The sequence below is a fragment of the Lutjanus erythropterus genome, chromosome 24 (genome assembly GCF_056507025.1).
Source record: "Lutjanus erythropterus isolate fLutEry1 chromosome 24, fLutEry1.hap2, whole genome shotgun sequence".
Taxonomy (NCBI): Eukaryota; Metazoa; Chordata; class Actinopteri; order Lutjaniformes; family Lutjanidae; genus Lutjanus; species Lutjanus erythropterus.
The window spans coordinates 15,753,803-15,777,611 of record NC_139340.1 but is presented as its reverse complement, the minus strand read 5'-3'; the positions used below and the strand labels follow the sequence as shown (position 1 = coordinate 15,777,611).

Genomic DNA, 23,809 nt, shown 5'->3' with positions numbered 1-23,809 from the left:
ATGCTCGTGCCAAAATCGGCGTGCGTCTGTGATATTCCCCATTAATATCTTCATTCTCTGTGTAAGCAGCCGCAGCACGCTACATGTAATTTTAATTTGTTTTCTTTAGCGCGCTCTTTGAAATGATCGTGTGACGGGATCAGGGATAAAGTCAAAGAACATTTTTTTTTTAATATAATTGAGGCCCGGGGCCCTGACAGCAGCCAAAACTCTTTAATGGAAATAGGTTAGATCTCTCCATGACTCTTCCACATCTCCTCCCTTTTTTTTTTTGCCTGCTGTGTGATTCTGTGTGTGTGTGTGTGCGTGTTTGCGTGTGTGCATGTGTGTGTGTCAGTCAGACTCAGGGGACGCCCGGGTTCCCTCCTCTGTAGCCGGTCTGGCACTGCAAAAGTCTCATCAGGCCCCTTAGCTGCTTTTCATTAGCATGCATCAACATTGAGGAGGACACACACACACACACACACACACACACACACACACACACACACACACACACACACACACGCTCAGACACACACACTGTTATGTATTGTGTTCCTGCTGAGTGTCTCCACTTTTCAATTTTCTTTTTCTCCTCTTATTACGCCTCTCTTTCCATCCCTCTATTGTTCGACGCCGCTCATTTCTTCCCTTCTCGCACTCGTTCACCCGCTTTCTTCGTTCAATGGGCTTCCTCCCTCCCTCGCCGCCGCCGTCCGTCTCTCCTCCTCAGTGTCTTTCTTCCTCTTATGTGGTATCTTGTCCCAGAAACCCGTTTCGCAGCCAGCCGGAGATCTTACTGGGCCATTCTGTCGGAGCGCTATCCGCATCGGCAGCTGTCGGAAAACTACTTCTGAAAGGCACTTCGGGGAGCCGCCGCCTGGCCGACCGCGATCCCAAACCAGCCGTTTATCTACAACGCCACACTCGGCTCTGTGCCTTCTCCTCGTTCGGCACAGATCTGGGGAGCGGGGGGGGGGGGGGGGGCGCAAGGAGTTGCGACATGTGACAGGGGCCAGATACCGAGGCCGACTGGAGGAATCTCCAAAGTGTTGAAATGGGATGTTTTTTTTTTTCTCTTTTCCTGATGCACTCACAAGTTGAAGTGAGTAGCTGAGCAATAAAGATAAGGCGGCCGCTGATGTGACGAGGCCGCTCGGGGGTCAACGGGGGTCAAAGGGTCGAGGGATGCCGCAAACAGGAAGTGAGACAGAGAGGACAGAAGAGGAGAGGAGAGGAAACGACAGAGAGAAGAGGAAAGAGTGTGGACAAATACAACAGGGTGTAAAAAAAAAACAACAAAAACAAAAAGATCAATAAAAAAAAAACTCCTGAGAAACTTCCCACACAAAAAACACAGTTCCTTCCCCAAAAATATCTTAATTTTTTGGGGCAAAACAAGACATTTGAGGACATTTTATGGACCAAACAACAGATGAATCGATAAAATAATTGTTAGCTGGAGCCCTGTTATCCAGCAGTCACTGAGTGGTACAATTCCATGTTTTGGCGTCGACTTTTAAATGCAGTTTAAACTTTTTTTTCAGCCTCTCATTCATTTTGCAAAAAAATCGATTAGCAGACCTTTGAAACTTTGTTGTCCCTCACAATAATAACATAACTGACAAAAACTGAAGGAAAATTCCCATTTATTACAACTTCTGATCTTGTTCTTGCAGCTCTGGCTGTCACGTCTATTGTAAAACAACATCCCGTTCTGTTTGTTACGGGAACATTGTGCTCACAAAGTGAACTGCTGCGATGTGGGAACACGGTGACATCACTAAAAAGAAGGGCAGGAAACAGCAGCAGCCTGACAATGAGGTTTTTAATACGCCGGCCGTTCGGCGAGATCATCCAAAGCCTTTTATTTGGATGTTCATTTGAGAGTGAGCATGCCTGCACACAATTCAAGAATGGAAAGCATCAGTTACTGATTACACCGACGCCTTTCGTGGCTCCATAGGTGAGCTGCGTGAAGTCTGATGTCACTCGAGTCAGCGCGTCTGGTTTGGGGCTGAAGACCAAAGGTTTGAAAATGAAATAAATCTGGAATTAGAAAGAAGCGAGCGGAGCGGACCTCTGCAGCCCCGCTGCTCGGGTCTGATTGAGGCCGAGCAGCTTGAGGCTAAATTAGCCGCTTCAAGGTGAGCGGTGGTGAAGGCAGACTGACGAGCACTGATCACATGGTCTGAATGAACTTTCAGTTGATATCCTTTCCAGAAATGATGCTTTTAATGGCTTATGTTTGATCTTATATTATACTCTGTCATGTATGGCTGCTGATGTTCTTTTGTGCTTAACAAAAGGTTTCATTCGTTTATTTTATATTTATGTAGGCAGCAGGTTTTGACATGAAAGAAGAAGAAGATGTGAATTAAAAGAGACGATATTTGTGGTTTTGCTGCATTAATTTTTTTTTTCTTTTAACTCTCCTTCACAACAGTGGCACCCAGATGGGACTCCTCTCCGCGTACCTTGTAAGCGGCCCCTCCGTGGATGATGGACTTGATGAAGATGCCCAGGTCCTCCCCGGTCTCTCTGGACTTGTTGCCCTTGAGGCTGACCCCGAGGCCGGCCGAGCCCGTCTCGTTGAGGGGGATCTCGTACATGAGCTGCTCCCTGCCGTCCTCCAGCACCAGGCTGCTCGCCTCCTCACCTTTCTGAGAGACAGAAGAAGAAAGCCCAAGTTTCCTGAAACGTTATGTAAAAATCTCCAATTCTAGACATGAAAAGCTTCTTCATACACACATCTAATACCTGCTTTACATAATAACTGCTGTGTATGATCGCTGACGATTGAGGCAGGAGCGCCATGTCTAATGCACCGGCTGATAATGCATGCTCCTACACCACACTGATTATACTCAACACCAGAAACCAGATAAAAAAAAGGAAGAAGGAGAGGAGAAACGGATTAAAGAGTCAGATGGAAGAAGGCTGCAGGGGAGAAAAAAAAGACAGTAAGAGAAAAGGAAGAGAGGAGCAGGTGTTGTGTACTGGAAAGAGAGATGAAGGTGTAGTGAGAAAAAGAAGAAAGCTACAGTAGAGAGGTTATTCCATTTGGAGATGAAAGGCGCAGACGGAGAGCGAGCCATTTCTAAAGGAAACATAATAACCTTTTCATACCTCCTCCTGGAGCACGGTGGGGGAGGAAGAGGGGAGGAAAGGAGAAGTGGGAGAGGAGGAGGAGGAGGGGAGAGGATGGGGAGGGGGGCGCAGAGGAGCATTTAAAAGTAATAACCCGTCCCTGAGGTAAACCCGCTCCTCTCGTTCACGCTCCCTCCCTCCTCACTCTTTACATTTCAGCCTAATCTCTCAATCTTACTGTACATCTCCCCCCTCCTCCTCCTCCTCCTCCTCTCTGCTTCTCCCCCTCTTTCTCAATTTCTCCTCCTCCCCAGACTCCCCCTCTCCATCTCTACTTTCTACAGGTCTGACTCTACATCCTTCACCCACCCACTGCTATTTAATGTGAACAAAATGACCACGGCAGCAGCGGCGGCGGCGACAGAGAAATAAGATGGAGGAGAGGGAAGGAGGGAGACAAAAGGCAACAAAAAAAGGGAAGGAAAATGTCTGTTATTAGAGGGCGGCGCCGTGGGGGACGCCAGGTTTAGTCTCTGAGGGAAAAGACGGCCTCGACGCCACTTCACTCCAGAGATGTGTTTTTCTTTAAAGAGGAGGGATGGAAAGTTAAGAGGGCGTGTGTGTATTAGAGCCTGACTGATATATTGTACATTATATTATTTATAGAGCATTAAATGTTTTGATATAACCAATATTTATCATCCAACATTTGCAAATACTAATATAGACTAATATAGTTGATATTTATTGTACATCGCTACAAAAAATGTGTGTTTATGTACTTTTTTTACTCTCTAATATCAGTATTAACCCCCAAAATCCCATATTTATCAGGCCCTAACATAAATATCATAAGGCTCTAATATGATAGACTTATTAAACTTCATAATAACAGCATCGATCGGGCGATACTATCTATAATATCTATATTTTCAGACTTCAGTTTTCATTGGGCCCTACGACTGATATCAGACTTTTTTACTCCCTGTATCAGTACTGTCCTGTCCCTAATATCAAGAAATTTATTATTATAATTATTATTATTCATGAGCTCACAAGCTTTTCTGCTCTTCTTGAGACTGAAAGCAGCTCAGGAAAGATAATGACACCAGCCAATCAAACTCCGCCCTGAGTCAAAGTGAATACTGTAGGAGTATGCATATACATTACGGCAGCCATACCGGCTGTCACAGCTTTAAAGATCTGAGTTTCCACGCCGGGATTGCTGAGCCTTACATCAGGCACCTCGCCCCGCCACTGAATCAAGAATCCATGTTCACATTTCCCCTCTCGTCGTGGCGCGATGTTGAAGGGTGTGGGAGTCAAATGTGTCCTGCGGTACAATTTTGTAAAATTCATGACCGCGGGAGCTCGCTCTCTCAACCCTCGCTATGATCCTCCGGCCCCCTCGAACTCCGTCTCCCTCCGTCAGCACCGCTCTCTCCGTCTGGGTGCTTAATTAAAACAACAGCCTGTTAAAGCCTCGAGGCCAGGAGGGGAGGAGGGGTGGGTTAGTCATAGCTCTCCACCCAGTAAAGGTAAAGAACCTGGACCTCGTCGCTGTCAGAGTAAAGAAAACGAGCCACTGCAACACACTGATCCAACACACTGTATTTAGTCACTGCTTTCACTTTGAATTTAAAATAGACGACAGCTGAGCACCTACTAATCAGAGCCTGACAGATACTAGATACAGGGCGACACGATTTGTCACCGTGTTACAAAACACTTGACTCAAATGATCGTTTTCTGACCCTGCACAGCTATGATTAAGGTTTTGTTAAGTTTAAAGACAAAAATTGTTGCCGTCAAGCTTTAAAAAAAATACATATTTCTGCTTGACGGCGTCTTACCCCACCATGCAGAGGACCATCGCCGTTGCATCACTGATCTTGAGGAAGAATTATCGAGCTACAGCGACAGAGCTGTCGACTTTGAAGAAACGCGGGCCTCTAAAAACAGTAACGGACTTTTTGCTTACACAGGATGAACTTGAAAGTTGATCGTGGCACTGCAACTTTAAAGTGATCAACTTGGCAGAGACAGCGGGAGGGACTGACCCGCTGAAACTCGCGTTGGGCTTTTCTGCAGAGGTGTTGGGAAGCGCCCAGGACCTTGGCAAAAAAAACAAAAGCCAAGGTCTTGTTCCCAACTTGGCCGACTCTAGACTGGACACACCGTTTCGGGGCTACGTGCTCCAAGCACAGCCCCAAACTGAGACGCATGAGAGTGAAATTTCACTTTTACCAGGACAACAAGCGAGCACCGAGCTCTGCAGCCTTTGTTCTCCAAAATTACACCTGTATAAATTTATTCTGGTAAATTCATTCTGACCTGATGAAGATCCGAGTCGGATCAAAACGCTGCCATTATCAAACTTTTGTGGCACGGAGTAAAGGTGCAGTTGTTACCTTTTTCCTTTGACGCTGCTTTCGTGATGTGCACATTATTACTCTCCCTCTACTCATGAGTTTATATTGGACCACGACTGGCTTCTGAAACTATTCAAGATGCCACAAAGTCGACTTTAAGGTGGGTACAGAGAAAATAAAACACAATACCTACAAACCTGCGATAACCTGATATTGGCTCTGCTCATATTCAGCTCCTTGATATGATGATTAACCAGATAAAACAAGTCAAAATGCTCCCATCAAAAGTCAAGGATTCTATTTTCTATTTCAGTATTATACAAGACTTTCAGTCTGGGCTTATTTTTATCAACAAGGCTTTTCAGAGTGCTGTTACTCAAAACCAGAGGAATTACAAAGACAATCCGCTGCTTCCTGCTCGAGAGACACTTGAGAAGCCTCAGATGGCAACCTGGGAGGTTTTAAATACCGCTGTGATCTCGCTGCAATAACACACAAGGTGAAGGTGGCCAAATATCAGAGCGCAGCAGGCGCGGGAACAAACCCAAGATATTGGAAAGTTATGAAACTGTAAAGTTACACAAACTTCAAGTGTTTATCTTCTGCATCTCGCTGCTGATTTAAATCTGTTTACCAACCAGCTGAATCTCAGCGGTGGTCCCACACTCACGCACTCCAATATCCCCACTAATGCCCTTTCCTTGGGGGCAGATTGCGTCCCCAGGGTGGCTGAGACCCCTTGGCTCCACACTGCGACCCCCCTCCCTCCACCGTTAGCCCTCAGCAATGGGTCTTTAACAAGCTTTTAGCCAGGAGAGAGACCACCCTCTTCAACACCCAAATGAGGAGACAAAAAGGAGCTTTTTCTTACCCCGGGGTGGGTGGGCAAGGAGGGGGGTGATACACAGCGATTACACACAGAGCCTTTTGTCACTGAGGATTTCTAAATGGGGGGTTTCAAAGCGGCGGGATTAGCGGTGAGAGCGACATTCAATTAAGATGAGATCTCGCCGCGCTCGGCGCCGACGATGGAGCTGCCAATTAATCGCCTTAATGTCTGCCTCTTCGCCGTTTCACACCTTTACCTCGCGACGGAGAGAAAGGAAAGTAAAATGACTGATTGAGGGATAATTCTGGGGTGTTGGACGGGGAGGGAGGATAATGAAAAGGAAAGATGTGAAAGAAGAGCTTCAGAGCTAAGACAGACTGACGGAAAGAGAAAAAATATAAAAGGGGTAGGGAGGGAAAAAGCTGCAACACAGCAAAGTTCTTCCTGACGACCGTGTTTTCCTGTGAACTGACCTAGGCTCGCCTGCAGCCGAGGGTCAACCATGTGCGGGGTGACCCCTCCATCCTGCTCCACGCACGCCCACTTTCGCTCGCGCAAAGTCAGGCTCCCGCCGAAAACCACACACACAAAAAAAAAAGCCTCTCCACATCACAAAGCATCTCTCTAATCTCCGCCCTGAAACAAAACGAGGCCCCGTGAAATAATGAGAGCGCCGAGCGTCGGAGACGGCAGAAATGCTGACAGGAATGAAACTGTGATTAGAAGTTATCACTTTTTAATTACTTAGAGAGTGTGTGAGAGTACAGGAGATGGAGTAGAAAATCGTCCTCCTTTTGTATCCTAATAATGAGGCTAATTCACAGCCTTTATTGTTATTCTTCCGACTGAAAGGGACCAGTATGCCTCCCAGCGCCGCCGAGTGCTTTCACAGAACCACACGCTGCTCATGAAACATCAATACCCCCTCTATTGAAACTAATCAATCAGCAGTTCGGCTAGTTCCTCTAAAAGTCTACTTTACTTGTACAAGGGAGATAAAAAATAAAAAAAAACGACTGTGTGAATGTTTGAGTGGAGAATATAAATCTCCTTGCCGTCCCTCTCGGCAGAAGGACGGCGGAGCGACAACAGACGCCGGCCTTTCAACCAGATGACCCGGGTTCAAACTGCTGAGTCAGCGAGCGTCTGCTGAAGCCCAAGTGAATCATCGAATTCTGACCGGCTGCAGGGCGGCTGTTGTAAAGCAGAGCTGACCTCTTATTTCCCTGCATCCCTCAGTCAAGTATCACTGAGTGCATCTCTGCTAGCAGTGCAGCAAACGTACAGCTGCCTCAGAGGACGCACATCCCTCCGTCCATCATTTATTTTTAGCTGCAGAGCTCTGGGGATGTCAGTGTCAGCTGGTTGGTGCAGACTGAAATAGCCAGATCAATTCTGAATTGATTTGCATGATCTTTGGGACAGACATTCATGTCGTCCCTCGGGACTTTTCATAATCAGCATTGTCCAATACGACCAAATACCTGCAAAACTAATGACTTTCCATCATCACCTTCAGCTGTAGTTTGTGTCTGCAGCTAATTTGCAAATGGTACTGAGTCTTACTGAAGCTTCTGCTGCATTTGATCCTTTTTGCAGTTGCATAATTGCAATGTGAAACCGATGCTAACTGGATCAAATGTATAAAATCTAACACTTAACATGCACACAAGAAAGAAACTTGGGGCAAGGCTAGCACATACAGAGATACAAGATGCTGCAGCCTGCAGAGGTTCTTTTCTTTTTCATTTTTTGGGGTCAGCAGTGGGAGCAGACACTTTTTCCTCGCATTGCAAATATGTCTGAATTTTACAAACAGTCTCCTGTTCACCTATGAAACTCTGCTTCCTTGGACGTTTTTACTTTGGTGTCGGTTTCAAGTTTAATTATTTTGGACACGAGGACGCAGCGCTGTGAGTGATGATTTTTCTTTTCATCCCTGGGACTGTTGCTCTCTCTGTCTTTGTCACGCCTGAGCTGCCTTCACCAGGTTTCTGATAATATCTTGAGTCAGTCTTGAGTTTCCCGGTTGCATCAGTGGGTTAAGAAGGTACAGAAAAGCTGCACAGGTGAGACACAGGTGAAGCTTTTTCAGGTTTAAACTGTGGAGAGGAAGCAGGGGGTCTTTACTACTGCACCGCCTGCAGGTACAGTCAGGAATAAAGTGAATTTCAACAAATAAAAACCTCTCCTAACCGATCACATTGTCAAAATGTGTCAGAAATGCTCCCAGATGTAGAATCTAACGTGTTTTTTTATTTAAAAATAAACCAAACATGTCCTGTGAACGCCTTCAGCTGGACTAAATGTTCCCATACAGTAGAGGATCAAATTAATTCTTGATATATGCAATAAGCTGAATTGTACATTCATTATCTGTCACAGCAACAGTGAGGTTAGTCGGGGAAAATTTCATTGCAATTCAGGCAATTAATCTCAGCAGCTTCTCAATGTAAAACTGCCATAATTAACTGCTGATTTGCATCTGAGAGTTATTTTTAAACAAACAAGAAGCATAAAGGTAGTTTTTACAAGATATTACAGCCCCCTAAAACAGGAATAAATATTCATGGGCGCCCACGCACACAGACACCTCCACACAAACGTTTTCGTAAGACGGAGGAGGAGGCAGATGGCCGTGCGAGACTTAATGCGTCTCCATCATCATTACATCTTTTGTGCGACCAAATCGTTGCGAGCCGCTCCTCGCCGGCGCTCCACATAAATTTCCACCACAATTTAATACTCAAGAGCAGCGGGGGGAGAGAGGCGAGCAATTAAAACAGGCAAGGGAGGAGAAAATGGAAGACAAAAAAATGATTTCTCGGTTTTGTATTTTGCAGCAGGGTGTAGATTTTTGGAATGGTGAGGATGAGTTTGAAGCAGATGTGCGGCCACATCTGTCTTCTGTTGGGGTTTTTCTCGTTGCCTAGCGCAGTGTGAGCTTGTGTGTGTGTCTGCACGGGCTACTTTTAACGTTTCTGTGTGTTTATGCATGGCTACACTGTTTGAGGAGCTGCGCATTTAAATTCAGTGACTCAGAACCTCTGGAGCCGCGGTGTCAAACTCATTTAAGCAAGAAAAAAAAACAAAAAAACATCCAAACCCACACAGATCACCACTTCTGGGTCTTTTGTTTGTCTTCTTTCTATTTTGTTGTTTCTCTCTAGTTGTGTTTTTGTTGTTTTGCTTTTATTTGTCTTTTCTTATCCTCACTGCCACCTGTTACATATCTGCGTCCTTTACCATCAAATAATAACCTATAAATCAGTGTTTGTCAAACTTTTGAAAACCACAAGCTGATTCCACTCAGTTCTGCTGTATTGGGAAGAAGGCAGACATCTTTGCAGCCAAAATCTCCAAACCTCTGCAACAAAAACTCTAGATGGATAAAAAGAACTACACGCCAGAGGAAAAATAAGTAGTTTTGATTTTGGTGTGAACTTTCCCTTTAAGAATAAGTATGTAGAAATGTCCAGTCTTTTGCTTATGTAGGTCATACAGATGCATCAGTATTAAACTGAGGCTGTTTAACCAGTTAAAAACTCTTTGTGGCAGATTTAAATAAACATTTTAATGCTTTTACTTGTAACTGAGTATTTCTACGCCGTGGAATTACTATTTTTATTTAAATACAAGATCTGAGTACTTCTTCCACCACTCGTGTGTAGTGGTGTGTGTGTGCATGTGTGTGTCTGCAAATATGTGAGTGTGTGTGTGCGCTTATGGGACATCAAACCGCCTTTGAGGTGGAGGACTGCGCTGCAGATAAGGGCCAGATCTCACGGGGCACCGACAACTTCAACAGCCTCGGCAGAGACAGGAGTGAAGGCTCTCTCTCATTCTGCCTCTCCCCTCCCCCCGCTCGCTCCCTCTCCCTCCTTCTCTCTCTCTTTAAGTCTCTAATGCACAAATACAAGCAAGCGTTAGATGAAGACTGTAGAGGCTCTTCAAAGTGCACTTGTTATGCCAAGACTGCTGGGCCATTAATGAGGGCAAACTATTTTGGGAAGCAGTAACTTGGCTGTTTAAAGATCCTGTGATGTGTTCGTGTGTGTGCGTGAAACAGAGCAAGTTTTTTTTTTTATCAAGGACTAGGTGTTTAGGAGTTTGTGTGTGCGCAGCCGCTCTTAGGTGTGAATATGCATCAGTCACTACAAAGCCCCGCGTGTCTTTCTCGAGAGCTCTTTGAAGTAGCGGAAAGGGAATAATCTGAATAACCACAGAGGACAGAGGGGAGAGAATAGAAGCAGCGCAGGCGAAAACATCGTTTACAAAAAGCCGGCGACTTTCATGGGGCCACCTGGCCGAGCGTGTGTGTGTTTAAAAGCGTGTGTTTATTGACGAAACGTCCCCCGGGAGGCTGGCGACCTCTGACCCCATGGGCCGCTGCAGGTAAACGGTCACTTAACACCCGCGGCGTGCTGACATGCCTGGGCATGCTGGCACGTTTCCTTGGCTTGTGTGTGCGACTTCCTGCAGCATCGCTGTGTCAACAGACCAGAGAGGGACAGGAAGGCCGGAGCGTGCCCTGGGTGTGTTCGTGTGTGCGGTGTTTATAGGCGAAAGGGCGCCAACGTAAAGAGGTTCGTAAAGAGGAAAAAGTGACACAATGTGAAGGAAACCAAAAAAAAAAAAAGAGACAAGGGGGATGAAGAAGAAGAAGAGGAGGTAAGACCGCAGAGGAAAGAAATGACTGACAGACCAAAGGAGAATAGAGAAGGGGACACTGTGGAGGTTCAGCGGGCTGTGCGAGGACATGGATGCTGTGTTTTTTCATGTGTTCACACTCTTACCAGTTCCCGAGGCAGGAAGATGTCCTCCTGCCGAGACACCACCACACACACACTCTCTCCCTGCTTGGTGCTGCGCAGCATGGCCACGAGTTCCTCCTGGCTACGGTCTGTCATGTCTACTCCGTTCACCTACACACACACAGCAAAGGAGAAAACATACACACACGGGAGAAAATTATTATCCAGCAGGACAAAACGTAGGTGTTTTAAGGGTCATTTTGCTCAAAATCAGGGGTGAAAGTAGGCCGGGACGATCCAGGAAGAGGTGACAGCGGCAGACTGCCAAAACTCACACCCATCACGATTGCATTTCCAACAAGAAAACACATCTAATAACGTTCGGTCAACATAAACAGCAGCTAGTTTTCTTATAAATTGCTTCTAAATTGTTCCAGCGTGTTTGTGACCTGCAGGATTTTAAAAACAGAATAGGGTGAGGCAGACTTGCAATCACAGCAAACAGAGAGAGATGATGAAAGTATTCTAACATAATTTGGGACTCTTTCTTTGAGCATTTTCTCAGGAGAGTTCAACTGCTCGGTTCAACCAGCAGGGGAGCCGCAGAGCTCAGCTTCCTGCTCTTAATGGTGATGTTATTGCTAACAGAGTCTGTGGCTGCTGGCTTTTTCCTCTGTGGGAGATCAACAGGCTGAGGTCTGCCTCTCTTACCTCCAGGATGCGGTCTCCGGGCTGCAGGCGGCCGTCTTTGACCGCTGCGCCGCGCGGCAGGATGTTCTTCACCAGGATCGGCCCCGGCCCGTGGACCGAGGAGTCGCGGGTCACCACGGTGAAGCCCAGACCCTCCGCACCTGCAGGAACAAAGCAGCATGCATCATTTTATGTCTCTAATTTCTTTCTAATTCAATTTTCTCTCTGTGTTCTGTCACTCGTCTCCTTTCTTCCTCCTTCACCACAGAGTTTTCCCTCTCTCCTCCTCCTCCTCCTCTCCTGTTGAACCTAGTCTGCGGTTGGAGCATCTTCCTCCACATTAACTAGTGTTTAAGTGCCTGTTTTGCTCTGGGGGGGGAGAGCGGGTTGTTGCCTGGCTCAGCCTCTGAGCCGCCGGGAGAAGGCTTCTCCCCGAGCCGGATTAGACAGACTCTGCCTTTAATTTCACGTGTGAGCAGGCCGAACGGTGGCTGATGAAGGGAGGTGGAGGGAGAAGATGGGAGGGAGGGTGGATGAAGGGGAGAGAGAGAGGGGAGAGAGGAGAACCTGAGAGATATTATTCCTGTCTCTAGCTTCCCTCCCTGGGGATGCAACGTGATTTCCACAAAGATCTTCCTTGTGGGTGTGAGACTGCGTTTATCTGTGTGTGTGTGTGTATACATTTACAAGTGTGTGTGTGTTTCTGGGGCCACACACACACACACACACACACACACACACGCACACACATGAGCCATCAACCCCCAGAGCCTCCACCCTCTCCCTTTTTCACGGCCTCACAAGCCCCAAGCCATGAGTGAAATGTGCCACGCTCTGTGTGTGTGTGCACGTCTTTTTCTGTGTGTGTGTGTGCAGGGAGAGCAAAGCCGGCGTGGCATACTAAAGGCGGTGAGCGATGCTATCTGGTCTCCGAGCTAAGCCTCTGCCTGCCCTACATTAGCGCACCTAAACCTCGGCGCCTGTCAATCACGCAGAGAAAGAGCCTGTTGCCAAGGGAGAGGGTGTTAGAGACCCCATAATATCCTCCGCTCTGATCTTGCATCGAGTGAAAGGGATAGAGGGAGACAGAGGGAGAAAAAAAAATCATACAAAAGAGGGATGGAAGGAAAAGGAGGAGGGATGAAAAAGGTAGAGGGAAAAGAAAGAAGCTAACAATAAAACGGCAGTGAATGGGGCTTTGAGCAGGAGCCCAATTTCTTCTATCCTTTCATCTGGGTGTCTTCCTGCCTTTCTCTGGGTACCTGGAGCAAGTGTGTGTATGAGTGTGTGTGTGTGTGTGCGTGCAGCCCAATTACAGCTCTCCTTTCAGCGCCCCATAACACTACAGGTTGCTCGAGCAAAGCCTATTCACAGCCCTACAAACCTATTCCAGTGCTATCAACACATCAGCGCTCCAGCACTGATGTGTTTTAGAGGGATGAGAGATAAGGCGGCCGGGAAGCCAGACTGATTCAGTCTGGGTTCAAAATCTACAAGCAAAACAACCAGACGCTGTGTAAGGTTATCCCACAAGATAAGAAGGGAACAAACTACTACTTTGAATATGGACTAAAAGTTGAGCTTTGTACGGGACTATTTCTCTGCCTGAATTTGAAAATTCAATACGCCAAAATGAACCATGTACGAGTGGAGGACGTTTGGTTTGTTGCACAGAACCATCCGGGAAGTCGTGCTTAGAAACTGCTTGGAAAAGGTGACTGGATGAACCATCAGCCAATCAGATCACTCAGGTCAGGAGAAGAGCGAAAACAAGTCATTAGAAAATGTAAAAAACTTGTTCGGCTAAGTCACTGTAGCGATATATGAGCAATTCATAACATTATATGCTGACTTTATCATCTTATTTGCTCGCTAATTTATCAAACTCAAGTCTTAAACAGCCCGGTTTTTCCAGCGGTTCATATTGTGCTGTGTTTCAAAATCTCAATAACAGATACTGATGTCTAAAAGCCATATTGACAGGAAAGAGGCGGAGGAGAAAAACAGTGAACTCAGCTGGGGCAGTGAGGGTGGGGGGGGGCATCAAGGCCACTGTGGCCTCAAGGCATATCACTTTTTTGAAGGGCATAAAACCAAAGTGAGGGGGCTGTGGCCTTCATGAAACTCCTGCCCGGGTGGCAACATATTAATTCTTAATAATAATAATAATAAAATAAAGGTGTTACATTGATTTAGTGATGCACTTCCATAAAGTTGGGGGACTGACGAGAAGCTGGAAAAAAAAGTATGGTCAAAACAACAGAGGCAGAGATATCCTCTTCTTTAGGACCCTGTCAAGCTGCAAAAACACTTACTCCTACACCTCCCATAATGCAGCTCGATAAAAGTCTTCACCAGATTAACAGCAAAATTGAACCGTTTTTGACGAATCAAGAATTGATAAAAATGGTCAAAAATCCTCCAAAATACCACATTAGGACACCAAGACCTCAAGGAAGAAAACAGGAAAAAAAATAATGCTGTAATTTAGCATCAAAACCTTTGACATTTGGAGACTTATGCAAAAATTGCATTTCTTTCTGGCAAGTTAAGGGCGACCACTTCTGTTCTGGAAATTGCTCAGAACCCCTCTTGTTGTTAAGAGGTCACAGCGGGTCATTTTTATACAGTGAGGACAAATTAAACACTACAATACAATGACTACACTGGGGACTAACATCACCACACATGATTAGAGTCTCAGCTTTCCAGTCATTTATGATATTCCTGTATGCAGAAATATTCAGATAAGACACTTATACTGCATGCAGGTTGCAAATGATTAGCATAAAGTGAGACTCTTGGGAACCGACTGAATGTATTTTCATTCAGATATCTTGAGGTGAGAGGTCAAGGGACCTTTTTGAAAATCACCATGCCAAAAATTTAGCCCCTACCAAGCCTCTGACAGAGAGTAATGTCAGCTGTTACCTTTCTTCAGGTCGATCTTTATCCTCTTGCCGCCCTTCCTGTTGGTCAGGCTGGCCAGGCCGGGCAGAACAGGGTTCTTGCTGGCCAGTGGGCTCTGGCTGCGGGTCCTGGGTGTCGGGGAGGAGCTCGCTGTCCCAGCCAGAGGTGCAGGAGAGACTCTTTCTAAGGAGCTGGGCCCAGATTGGAGCTCCACTGGTGGCGTGCTCACAACGGTCGGCTCTGGGGTCTTGGTGCGCGTGTCTGGTCGCCTCACTTCCAGCTTGGTGTTCGGTTTACTGTCTTGTTTGGGCTCCGGTTGGGAGTTGGTTTTTGCGCGGACCACCATGGGGCTCTTCGCTTTTGGAGCGGAGTCTTTGCCGTTGTCGCCGGTGAAAAGCTGGCCTATCAGGCTCTTCTCGTAGCGCGGCTTGTTGGCCAGTGGGAGGACATCCAGACGCACGGAAGGGGTGGTCATGGCCTGGCGGAACACTTCCTGTGATCTAAGGAAAGAAAAGGAAGCAATATTTACATTTTTGCCTTTTAAAATTGCGGCTGAATTAAGTGTTTGTCTTGTTGAAGGCTACAAAACAGGAAAAGAGACAGAAAGTCAAGCAGAAGACAGACGGAGAACACAGACAGTTGGAGAGCGTCGTTAATGGAGCTGTATTTCAATTTGGATCAAGCGCCGAGTGACTCCTCCAGCTGGTTTGGGACGCCGCGGTCCCCGTCAGATGGGGGAGACCTTACAGCGGGCTCCGATCGCAGCTTTAATAGACTACGATCAGCAAAACATTCACACAACACAGACAACACAGCGGGACGCGGTTAAATGGACCTACTCGGCTCCACCGCGGAGAGAACAGAGAAAACAGGGGAGGAAAGTGAGGAAACTGAGAGAAAAGAAAGACACTCTTCTCTGAGAGCAGATAGTCGTGAGATAAAGACAGAATGAGAAGGATTTGTCTTTGGCTGATAAAGAGGTAAACTGACTGTCTGGAACGCACGCACACGTCAACAAGGACGACGCTATTCTTCTGCTTTTGGGAGCTTTTGTTTTAGTACCTAATCACATTCCTGACCAAATTACACTCAGCCTTTGTCTCGTTAATATGCGCTCACTCTTCCTCGCTTTGTTAGAGGAAGAAACGCCACTTTACAGTCATAAGTGGACCGTGTGTTGCTGCAGTTCAAAAGGAGCAGCAGAGTGGCGACTCTTCTCGGCTAAAATTACTTCGCTGATTGCATCTCATTAATGCCAGGAGTCACGATGTTCAAGGTAAACTTTCAGGCATTTTAAGTTTGTCAGCTTAATAGTTCTGAATAGGAATCTATTAAAATTCTATCAAAACCACTCATTTCTGATCAGACATTAGAATATCTTTGCTTTGACCTTATTTTTTCATAAACACACACCCCGCAGCTCAGCCACCCTCCAGCCTACTTACTGTGCGAAGGTCTTGTCCTGGAGCGGCGTGTCGTTGATTTGGACGATACACTCGTCCTCCTGGAAGAGATTCTCCCTCTTGGCGCGGCTGTTTTCCTCAATGCCTTTAATGTGCAGGCCCAGGGTCCTTGCAGCGCGCACACACACACAGACACACACACACAGACACACACACACAGACAGTGCAGAGTGAATTCATGGAGGTAAACACATATATGATTACATGCCAACACTTGAATTCCTTATGCATCTCTATGAGTCAACATTGCCATCTGCCTCTTTCTTATGAACGTCTGATTGATTACAAGCGGATGTGGCGGGAGGACAGTGTGTATTTACACAATATGTGTGTGTGTGTGTGCTTACCGTCCACTGAGAGAGGAGCAGTAGGGGACCACATGGATGCCCAGGGGCCCCCAGTCACCCGGAAACTCCACGGACCTCGTCAGGGTGCTGCCAATGAAAACAAACACACAGAGGTCTTTAAAAATATTGAAAATGAGGATGAACACAATCATGATAACACTGATGCAGTCACACACAGCTGCACACACACACACACACACACACTTTTCCAAGTGGAAGCTCTTCAAAATCCATTTGCATTTTCCTCCAGGCCACACAGATAGGGATACAAATTAGCTTACAGGTAGTTCTGCCAAACATCAGACGAACCTGTGTGTGTCTGTGTGTGTCTGTGTGTGTCTGCGTGTGTCTGTGTGTGTCTGCGTGTGTCTGTGTGCGACTGGGACGCAGGTGGCTACTTCACCCTCTATCTACCTGCTTCTCAAACACCCAATCTAGCCGGTGGACAAAAGAAGAGGGCAGGAGATAAAAGCCAAAGACAGATAGAGGAGCAGATAGAGATGAAACAGAATGAGCTTCTCTAATAATCTGTGCAGAGGCTGAACCGTGGCTCTTAACGGCTGATAAACAAGGACAATACGACTAAAGATAGAGAGGAAGAGGAGGCCTGCTTTTGATAGCAGGTGGCTGAGAGAGGGGGACCTGCATGATGGAGGCGCAGCAGAGGAAGATCACAGGAGACGACGAATCTCTGTCCGCATGTTTAAATACAAATATGGATCATGTCTATAATCACAGAAGAAGTATTTCATTAGTGTGTGGAAGTTAAAGGTGAATTTGTGAGCTGTGTTTTAAGCTTCACAGTTTCAGATCACTGTACACTGAAAATAGAGTGAAAAAGGTCTGCTTTTCTTTAAGTTTAGAGTCAAACTTTGAGCTTTTGACAGTATTTAAAAGTTGCATATTGTAGCATCATTTTTCTCCACTGCAATTCAAAAAGTTTACTTCACTTTTTCCCTCTGTGTGCAGCGATACTGTCTTGTTTGATGAAGCTGTTTTTATTTTAAAATAAAGTCCTATTTATGAGCAATGAGAACGACTTGAAAATATTCTCATACGCTGCTGATGAAGGGTATGTTTCAGTTTCGGAGTTAAGTGAAGTGAAAACGCCTGCAAGGAATAAGAACACGTCTTAAAGTTTTTGACAGGATATCATCCTACACAGTAAAAAGCGGCAGACATATGTCTGCCTCCTTCTGCCGGAAACTCTGTTCTACAAACTTCCTAAGAAGAAGTGAGAGTGCCAATTTATAAGCAGTGTTCCAGCTGTTCCACCTTTGGGTACCTGGAACCAGTTTTCAAGGAACTGAAAGGTTCCTTCAGCCTGTTGGTGTCTCCCTTTTCACTTTCTTCTAAAGAGCAGTGACGGTCAGGAAAATTAGTCAGCTGATGTATGAAAAGGTGTTTTTAAGTGTCATTTTAGGACGTGACTATACAACATCATTTTGCAGATTTTTTTTAAAAGAATTGTGGCTGAAAAGAAAATAGTGCAAGTACTTGATCAGTCAGAAATGTTTAGCAAGTTCCTCCAAAGTACTATCCCCTCAGCAGGGACTTTTTTGCGGGGTGAAACAATGGTCTTGGAACTTAATTTACTGGTTTTAGGGGAAAATCCCTGTGGTGGAAACATGGCTTTAAAGACAGAGAATGCATTTAGCTGCTTAAAGGAAACTAGAACTAAATATCATCAGAAATTATAAATACAAACAAGCAATGGGGAGTTGGTTCCACATGGTGGAGCCAGGACAGAGCCTTTGACCGAGATGAGCAATTATGAGTGGGCAGTCATACAGAAACAGAGAGGCACAATGGTTTGATGATAGTTTGGTGGTAGGAGGGAGTCTTTTCACTCACTGTCCTGCAAGCTAGCACCTGAGCCTGGACCTGGATTTGAGAAGCAGGACTGCAGAAAGGCAGCATTCTGGATTTGCTGCAGAGGTCTGGTGGCTCCTGCAAGAAGGGATGTGATAGCGTTTCTTTTCTGCAGGCCACTCTCAGTGTTAGCCAGTGTAGCTAGTGGCTAACTAGAGACTGAAATGCAACAAGTTAGGGACGTGGTGCAGAAGTGGAGACCATTTTAAACCCGGCAAGGGGACGTTTCACTGCTGCCCAGCCCTACTGCTTTGCTGTAGCTGAGCAGAATTGCAGTGCTCTACCTCAGAACCACCAAGAAAGTGAGGAAAAGTCCTCCTGCGACCTCATAAATCCTGCATTTTCAGATCTCATTTAACACATTCTCATCATCCACTTTCCTCCTCCAGCCTCTGAACTGCTTGTGAAAAGCTAATGAAGAAACGGTCCAAAAGGGGAAATCTCAGGTGGAGACCAGGAGGAAGAACATGAAGGCGCTGTTTTCTCCACGGTTCCCCTGAACGGCGTCTACAAAGCCGAGAAGACAGCAAGTCTGAGAACAAAGGCGGAAAGTTCAAGGTTTGTGTGCTTCGTGCACGTACACAAGCCCAAGGACTAGCTGGGATCATTATAACACACTCCTCTGTCACTGTCACCCCGCTCTCGTTAACCTCTGCCAGGGTCACGCACGTACTGTACACACACACACACAGCGGCGCACGCACACATCCAATTTGCATTCTTATTGCTACATCTATTGCACGCTCACAAACACCATCAGTCACATTCCTCTAAATTGAATTCACAGATACACACATGCATCACATTTACATCTATTAGAGAACACAGTTACATCTAAATTACACATGTGCACATGCCATGACTCACACACACACACAAACCTTTAAATTTTCTTTCAGTGATGGTAAACAATCAGACCGGGACAGGAAACACACACGCAGGTACAAAGCTGCTCCTGACTGATGTATATGTATTCACCCAGCGTGTGTGTGGCACAAACAAACACGCGCACGCACACAGTTTCAGCCCATTTACATTCATATAAAAAACAAACGGAGGCACAAACAAGCTCATCAGAGGCAGCCGTAGCTTGTTAGCGCTGCACGCTAATATGCAGAATAGCTCCGCTCACCCATTTTAGCATCCCACTGACACAAACACAAACACAGTCGTTCCACTGGAGGGGGCGGAGTGGGGGGGACGGGGGGGTGGCGAGGGACAGTGGGACGGATGAAAAGAGCAACGAGGAGTGAGACAGATGGAGCTCCCACTCTTGGTTGACTTCCTCTACATCAACGGAGGCTGAGTGCCTAACAAACTCGCGGCCGGGACTCGCTGAAAATGTGCCCTCGCTCGCACACCGTGGCTCCTTCAACCGCCAACCATCTGTTACCATGGCAAACTATCTGTGAGAGCCATGCCTCCATTGTATCACAGTGCTGTCAAGACACCACTGCACTGTAAAACGCTGAAAAATCACCATCTGTCACTCCAGCCAAGACTTTCCTCCTGAACACCCGCCGTTCTCTCCGGAGGTATTTTTTAAAAGAGCTACTTTATAATCGGGGAATCGGTCGGCCGCAGGCGCCGCCGCCGCAGAACTATCCTTTACTTGATGAGCGAGGCGGGTGAAGGGCTGTGATGGAGGGGTTAATTGTTGCCATAGTTACTGAGTGACTGACGGCCCGGGGAAATGAAGATAAAACTCCCATCATGCCAGAGGCCTGTGAGTGACATGCCCGAAGACAAAGTGGAGGTTGCCATGGTGAGATGTGCACGCCCACGTACGGTCCAGTCATTCACCTGTACACACACACTCTTGACAAGTGAGTATGGCTGCAACAGGTCTTCCAGTGGTGCTGCTGGTGTCGATACACAAAGAAACGTACATGTCAAATAACAACAGGTAGACATTTAATACTTTCTCTAATATGACTAAGTTGGTTAATCAATTACTAGTCGATTGACAGGAAAATAACTGTCTAAAAAAGGTCTTTCAACCCTGTGTGTGAAATCTGCCGTACAAATAAGTTGCCTTGTTGTCATACGGACAACTTGCACAATAGCTACGTTTACATGGATTCTAAATAAGTGATCCAATTGAATGTGTTTACAGGCCCCAAAAAATCAGAATATTACTTTTTTAACATGCACACACTGGTTCTGCCCACAGTGGAGCATCTGATCTGCCAAGAATATAACAGATGAAGAAGAAGAGGAGGTTCCGGTTTGCCAACCGCCAGCAAACAAGGCAGAAGAAATGTTTGCACCTGGTTATTTTCAAGATGGACTCGCATCGTATCCTCGGAGCACTACGAGCATCGTCGGTTCTGTTTTGCTAACATCGTATGTTTCTGTCCCTCCCTGAAAATACATAGGGACGAAGGCACAATCTGAATAAGTGTTATCATGGTTACTATTTTTCTGTTGATCAGATTATTCCTCCCGATCACTTCCTGCAGTTATTCTGATCGTTTGTTTCCATGTAAACGCAGCTAAACTCTGCACGTGGCATCCACTCAGAGGAGTGAGAAGCCTGGAGGATCTTTCCTTCGACTCCTGCTCAGACCGTCACACCGACCCCTGAGGCCGTTTAATCCAGTCGGAGTGTCAGGCTGTCAAACAAAGACTGGAGTGTTAATCCCAGTCTCCGTCGGTGCGCCGTGCCCCAGCTACAGTACGATCTGCCTGCTGCGGCTGGATACACAAACACACCTGCGCACACATGCTCTCACCTGAAGTTAACTTGGCTCATCTTGGCAGGGGGGTCGTCGGCGTGCAGTTGGTCCAGAGCTCCTCTCAGAACATTGTTGATCTCCTGTTAAAAAACACACAGAGAAACATTCAATCAACGTGGCTGCAGTGACAAATTATTGTCTACATTTGCACACGCACACTCAACAAACAGAAGGCGAATACGAGGAGGCCCGCCGCCAATTAGCAAAACAATCTAACGCCGCCATCAATCACCTTAGCAGACAGCGACAAGAGAACGACCGCCGGACGGACGCTGCGCTCCCTTCCACGCGCCGCTGTCCTTCCTTCACTCTATGTATATTTCTATCCGTCTACCTCTCCGTCCCCCCTCCCCTCCATCCCTGCCCCCCGTGTCAGCCCAGGCTCTATTTTTAAGTCGGCAAAAATCAACAACCCCCAGGGGGGGAAAAAACACGGAGGAGGAAGAGAAACGTGGGAAGGAAGGGAGGAAAAAACGACGGCGTCAAACTGTTGCCAGACGCACTCGAGGAGCGAGGGAGAGAGAGAAATTGCCCCCAAATCGCTAAAGACAAGAAGGGTGCAATTAGGTCCTTCTGCCTTGTCACTTTCATTGTGTCACCAGCACTAATGGCTAAAAAGCCTCCGCCCACCAGCCCCGCTTCTTAGCAACCCCCCCGCACCACACCCAACTCCCCGGTGGACCCTCTGTCACACACAGAGTAAATATACGCTTTAAAACGCGTGCACACACCCCCACGCTTATATTTCCTGCAAATATTACCTACACGTATCCACACTGCAGACATAAAAATAGTGTGTTTTTGAATGCACACACACACACACACATATGCTGCCTGTACAAATAGTGACCCACTTATCTGGGCAGTGTGAGATTACCTCACAATAGAGCGTACATGTGTGTGCGGGGGCAGAGAGACGAGCTGGAGGCTCCATTGTTGCTGTGCATCTTCCCGCAACGCCATTAGCTAACGCACACACAGACAGGCTTCTCCTCCTACAGTACACACACACACACACGCGCACACACATCCTCATCGCAGAGTAAGGCACCGACACGTAGCCTTTGGGAACACGAGGTTGGCAGGAGAGCAGGTGAACACGTGTACGCTCATCATAAACACGTTTGCACTTGTTGTACATCCAGTTTTACAGGAACTGTACCGTGAAGCTGAAATGCAACGCACACTCAATACAATAACATAAAAACCCTTGTGTGTCTGCTTTACTAACAGTATTATATAAGATATACACACACTCACACACACACACGCACAAACCTGGCTTTCTTTAATGCTCTAAAATTAAGGGATCACGACGCCATAATGCCCAGTGTGAGTCTAATCCCTGATTGAGAGCGCTCCCGTTTATCAGGACATAAAAACAGCAGCTTTCCTCTTTGGGCACCCCGCTGCTGCTCAGCCAATCAGCTCGTCGCGCTCGCTGCTCGTATCTCAACACACAAAGAAGGAACATTAGTGCCATCCCCGTCCCTCTGAGGATGTCAGATTACTGCTGTTATGTCTGAAACCTCAACCTCAGAATGATCACAGAGATTAATTATAACTGTGATAACAAAAATACTCTTTATCTTTATGATTATTGTTATTTTTATGGATTATTATGGATATTATCAGGATGTTCTTTCAGTGATGCATGCTTCAAATCATTTCACACCTAGCAGTAACATGGCTCCCCGTCTGACTGCCTGTTACTGATCATAGTGCTGCTAATACTACTAGCGCTAACAGTAAGGTGAAATCAGGTAACTGACCCTTCTTAAGTCCCGCCCCCGTTTTACTCTGTGCACCAATAACAGTTGAGCCAGCTTGCTAAATGGATGGAAACTTTCTCCTTTCCTGTTTCCTGAGACCTGAAAAAAAGTCTCTTCTTATCTTGTCAGCAAAATGTCTGATGAAAACAACTAACTTTTCTAATTTTATCATTATTTTCCTGTGCTCAGGATGCTTCACCAAACCAAAGCATCGGTGTTTAATGTCCTGGGAAATGGATTAAACACTCAACTACCTTCTTGTGCATTTGCAAACAGCAACAAACCCAGCAGACTACACAGCTTATCTGAGCAAAGAGAAAGTTGACTGAGGTTCTGTTGGGTACCGAACTTGCTCAACTGTTATTAAAGTGCAGAGCCGAACACTTTTTGGTCGATTACCAAAAAAAGCAACTCTAGTTCTTCAGACAACTTAAGTGAAGAAAGAGTGAAGAAAATATGTCACCAAGTAAAACACTTTAAACATGTCGAGAACCTCCACCTCCCTCCGATGCCATGTTCAGGTAAACTGGAACAGTTGGTAAAATGAGTGAAAGGGTCAAATGGGTGATGGTGGTTGAAAAGGACACTGAACAAGTCAGGTTATTTGAGGAGCAATTATATTTAGTGTTTGGTATTTTTTTAAAGGTTAAATCCATTTAGCAGTTCAGTCACTGATTCATTAAATATCCTATCCTTGTGGATATTGTGGTGTGTGTGTGTGTGTGTGTGTGTGTGTGTGTGTGTGTGTGTGTGTGTGTGTGTGTGTGTGTGTGTGTGGACTACTGTGTCGTCTTTAATATTTTTGAAGTGACAAAAAATACCTGCATGTCTGTAATATGACGGGGTGTCATGCAGTAGCATGGTAACTCACGTTTTTAATGGCTCCTGTTCGCCAAGAAACTTGACAATTTAACCTGAGAAAAATGTTCCATTTTAGCTACTATTTTTTGTTCCATTATACCCAGTGCATTCCGGTTAAAATGGGGCAGC

General features: G+C 46.2%; 1 protein-coding gene across 1 annotated transcript in view; it reads right to left on the bottom strand.

The window, feature by feature from the left end:
* Positions 1-23,809, bottom strand: part of pard3ba (par-3 family cell polarity regulator beta a) — a 175,625-nt gene that overhangs the window by 103,778 nt on the left and 48,038 nt on the right. Inside the window, exons 5-11 of the mRNA XM_084713388.1 lie at positions 21,045-21,127; positions 16,438-16,524; positions 16,073-16,198; positions 14,649-15,127; positions 11,739-11,878; positions 11,070-11,198; positions 2,460-2,645 (exon numbers count right to left, since the gene is read on the bottom strand). Of these exons, the coding sequence (XP_084569514.1) occupies positions 2,460-2,645; positions 11,070-11,198; positions 11,739-11,878; positions 14,649-15,127; positions 16,073-16,198; positions 16,438-16,524; positions 21,045-21,127 (1,230 nt within the window). The remainder of the gene's footprint in view (positions 1-2,459; positions 2,646-11,069; positions 11,199-11,738; positions 11,879-14,648; positions 15,128-16,072; positions 16,199-16,437; positions 16,525-21,044; positions 21,128-23,809) is intronic.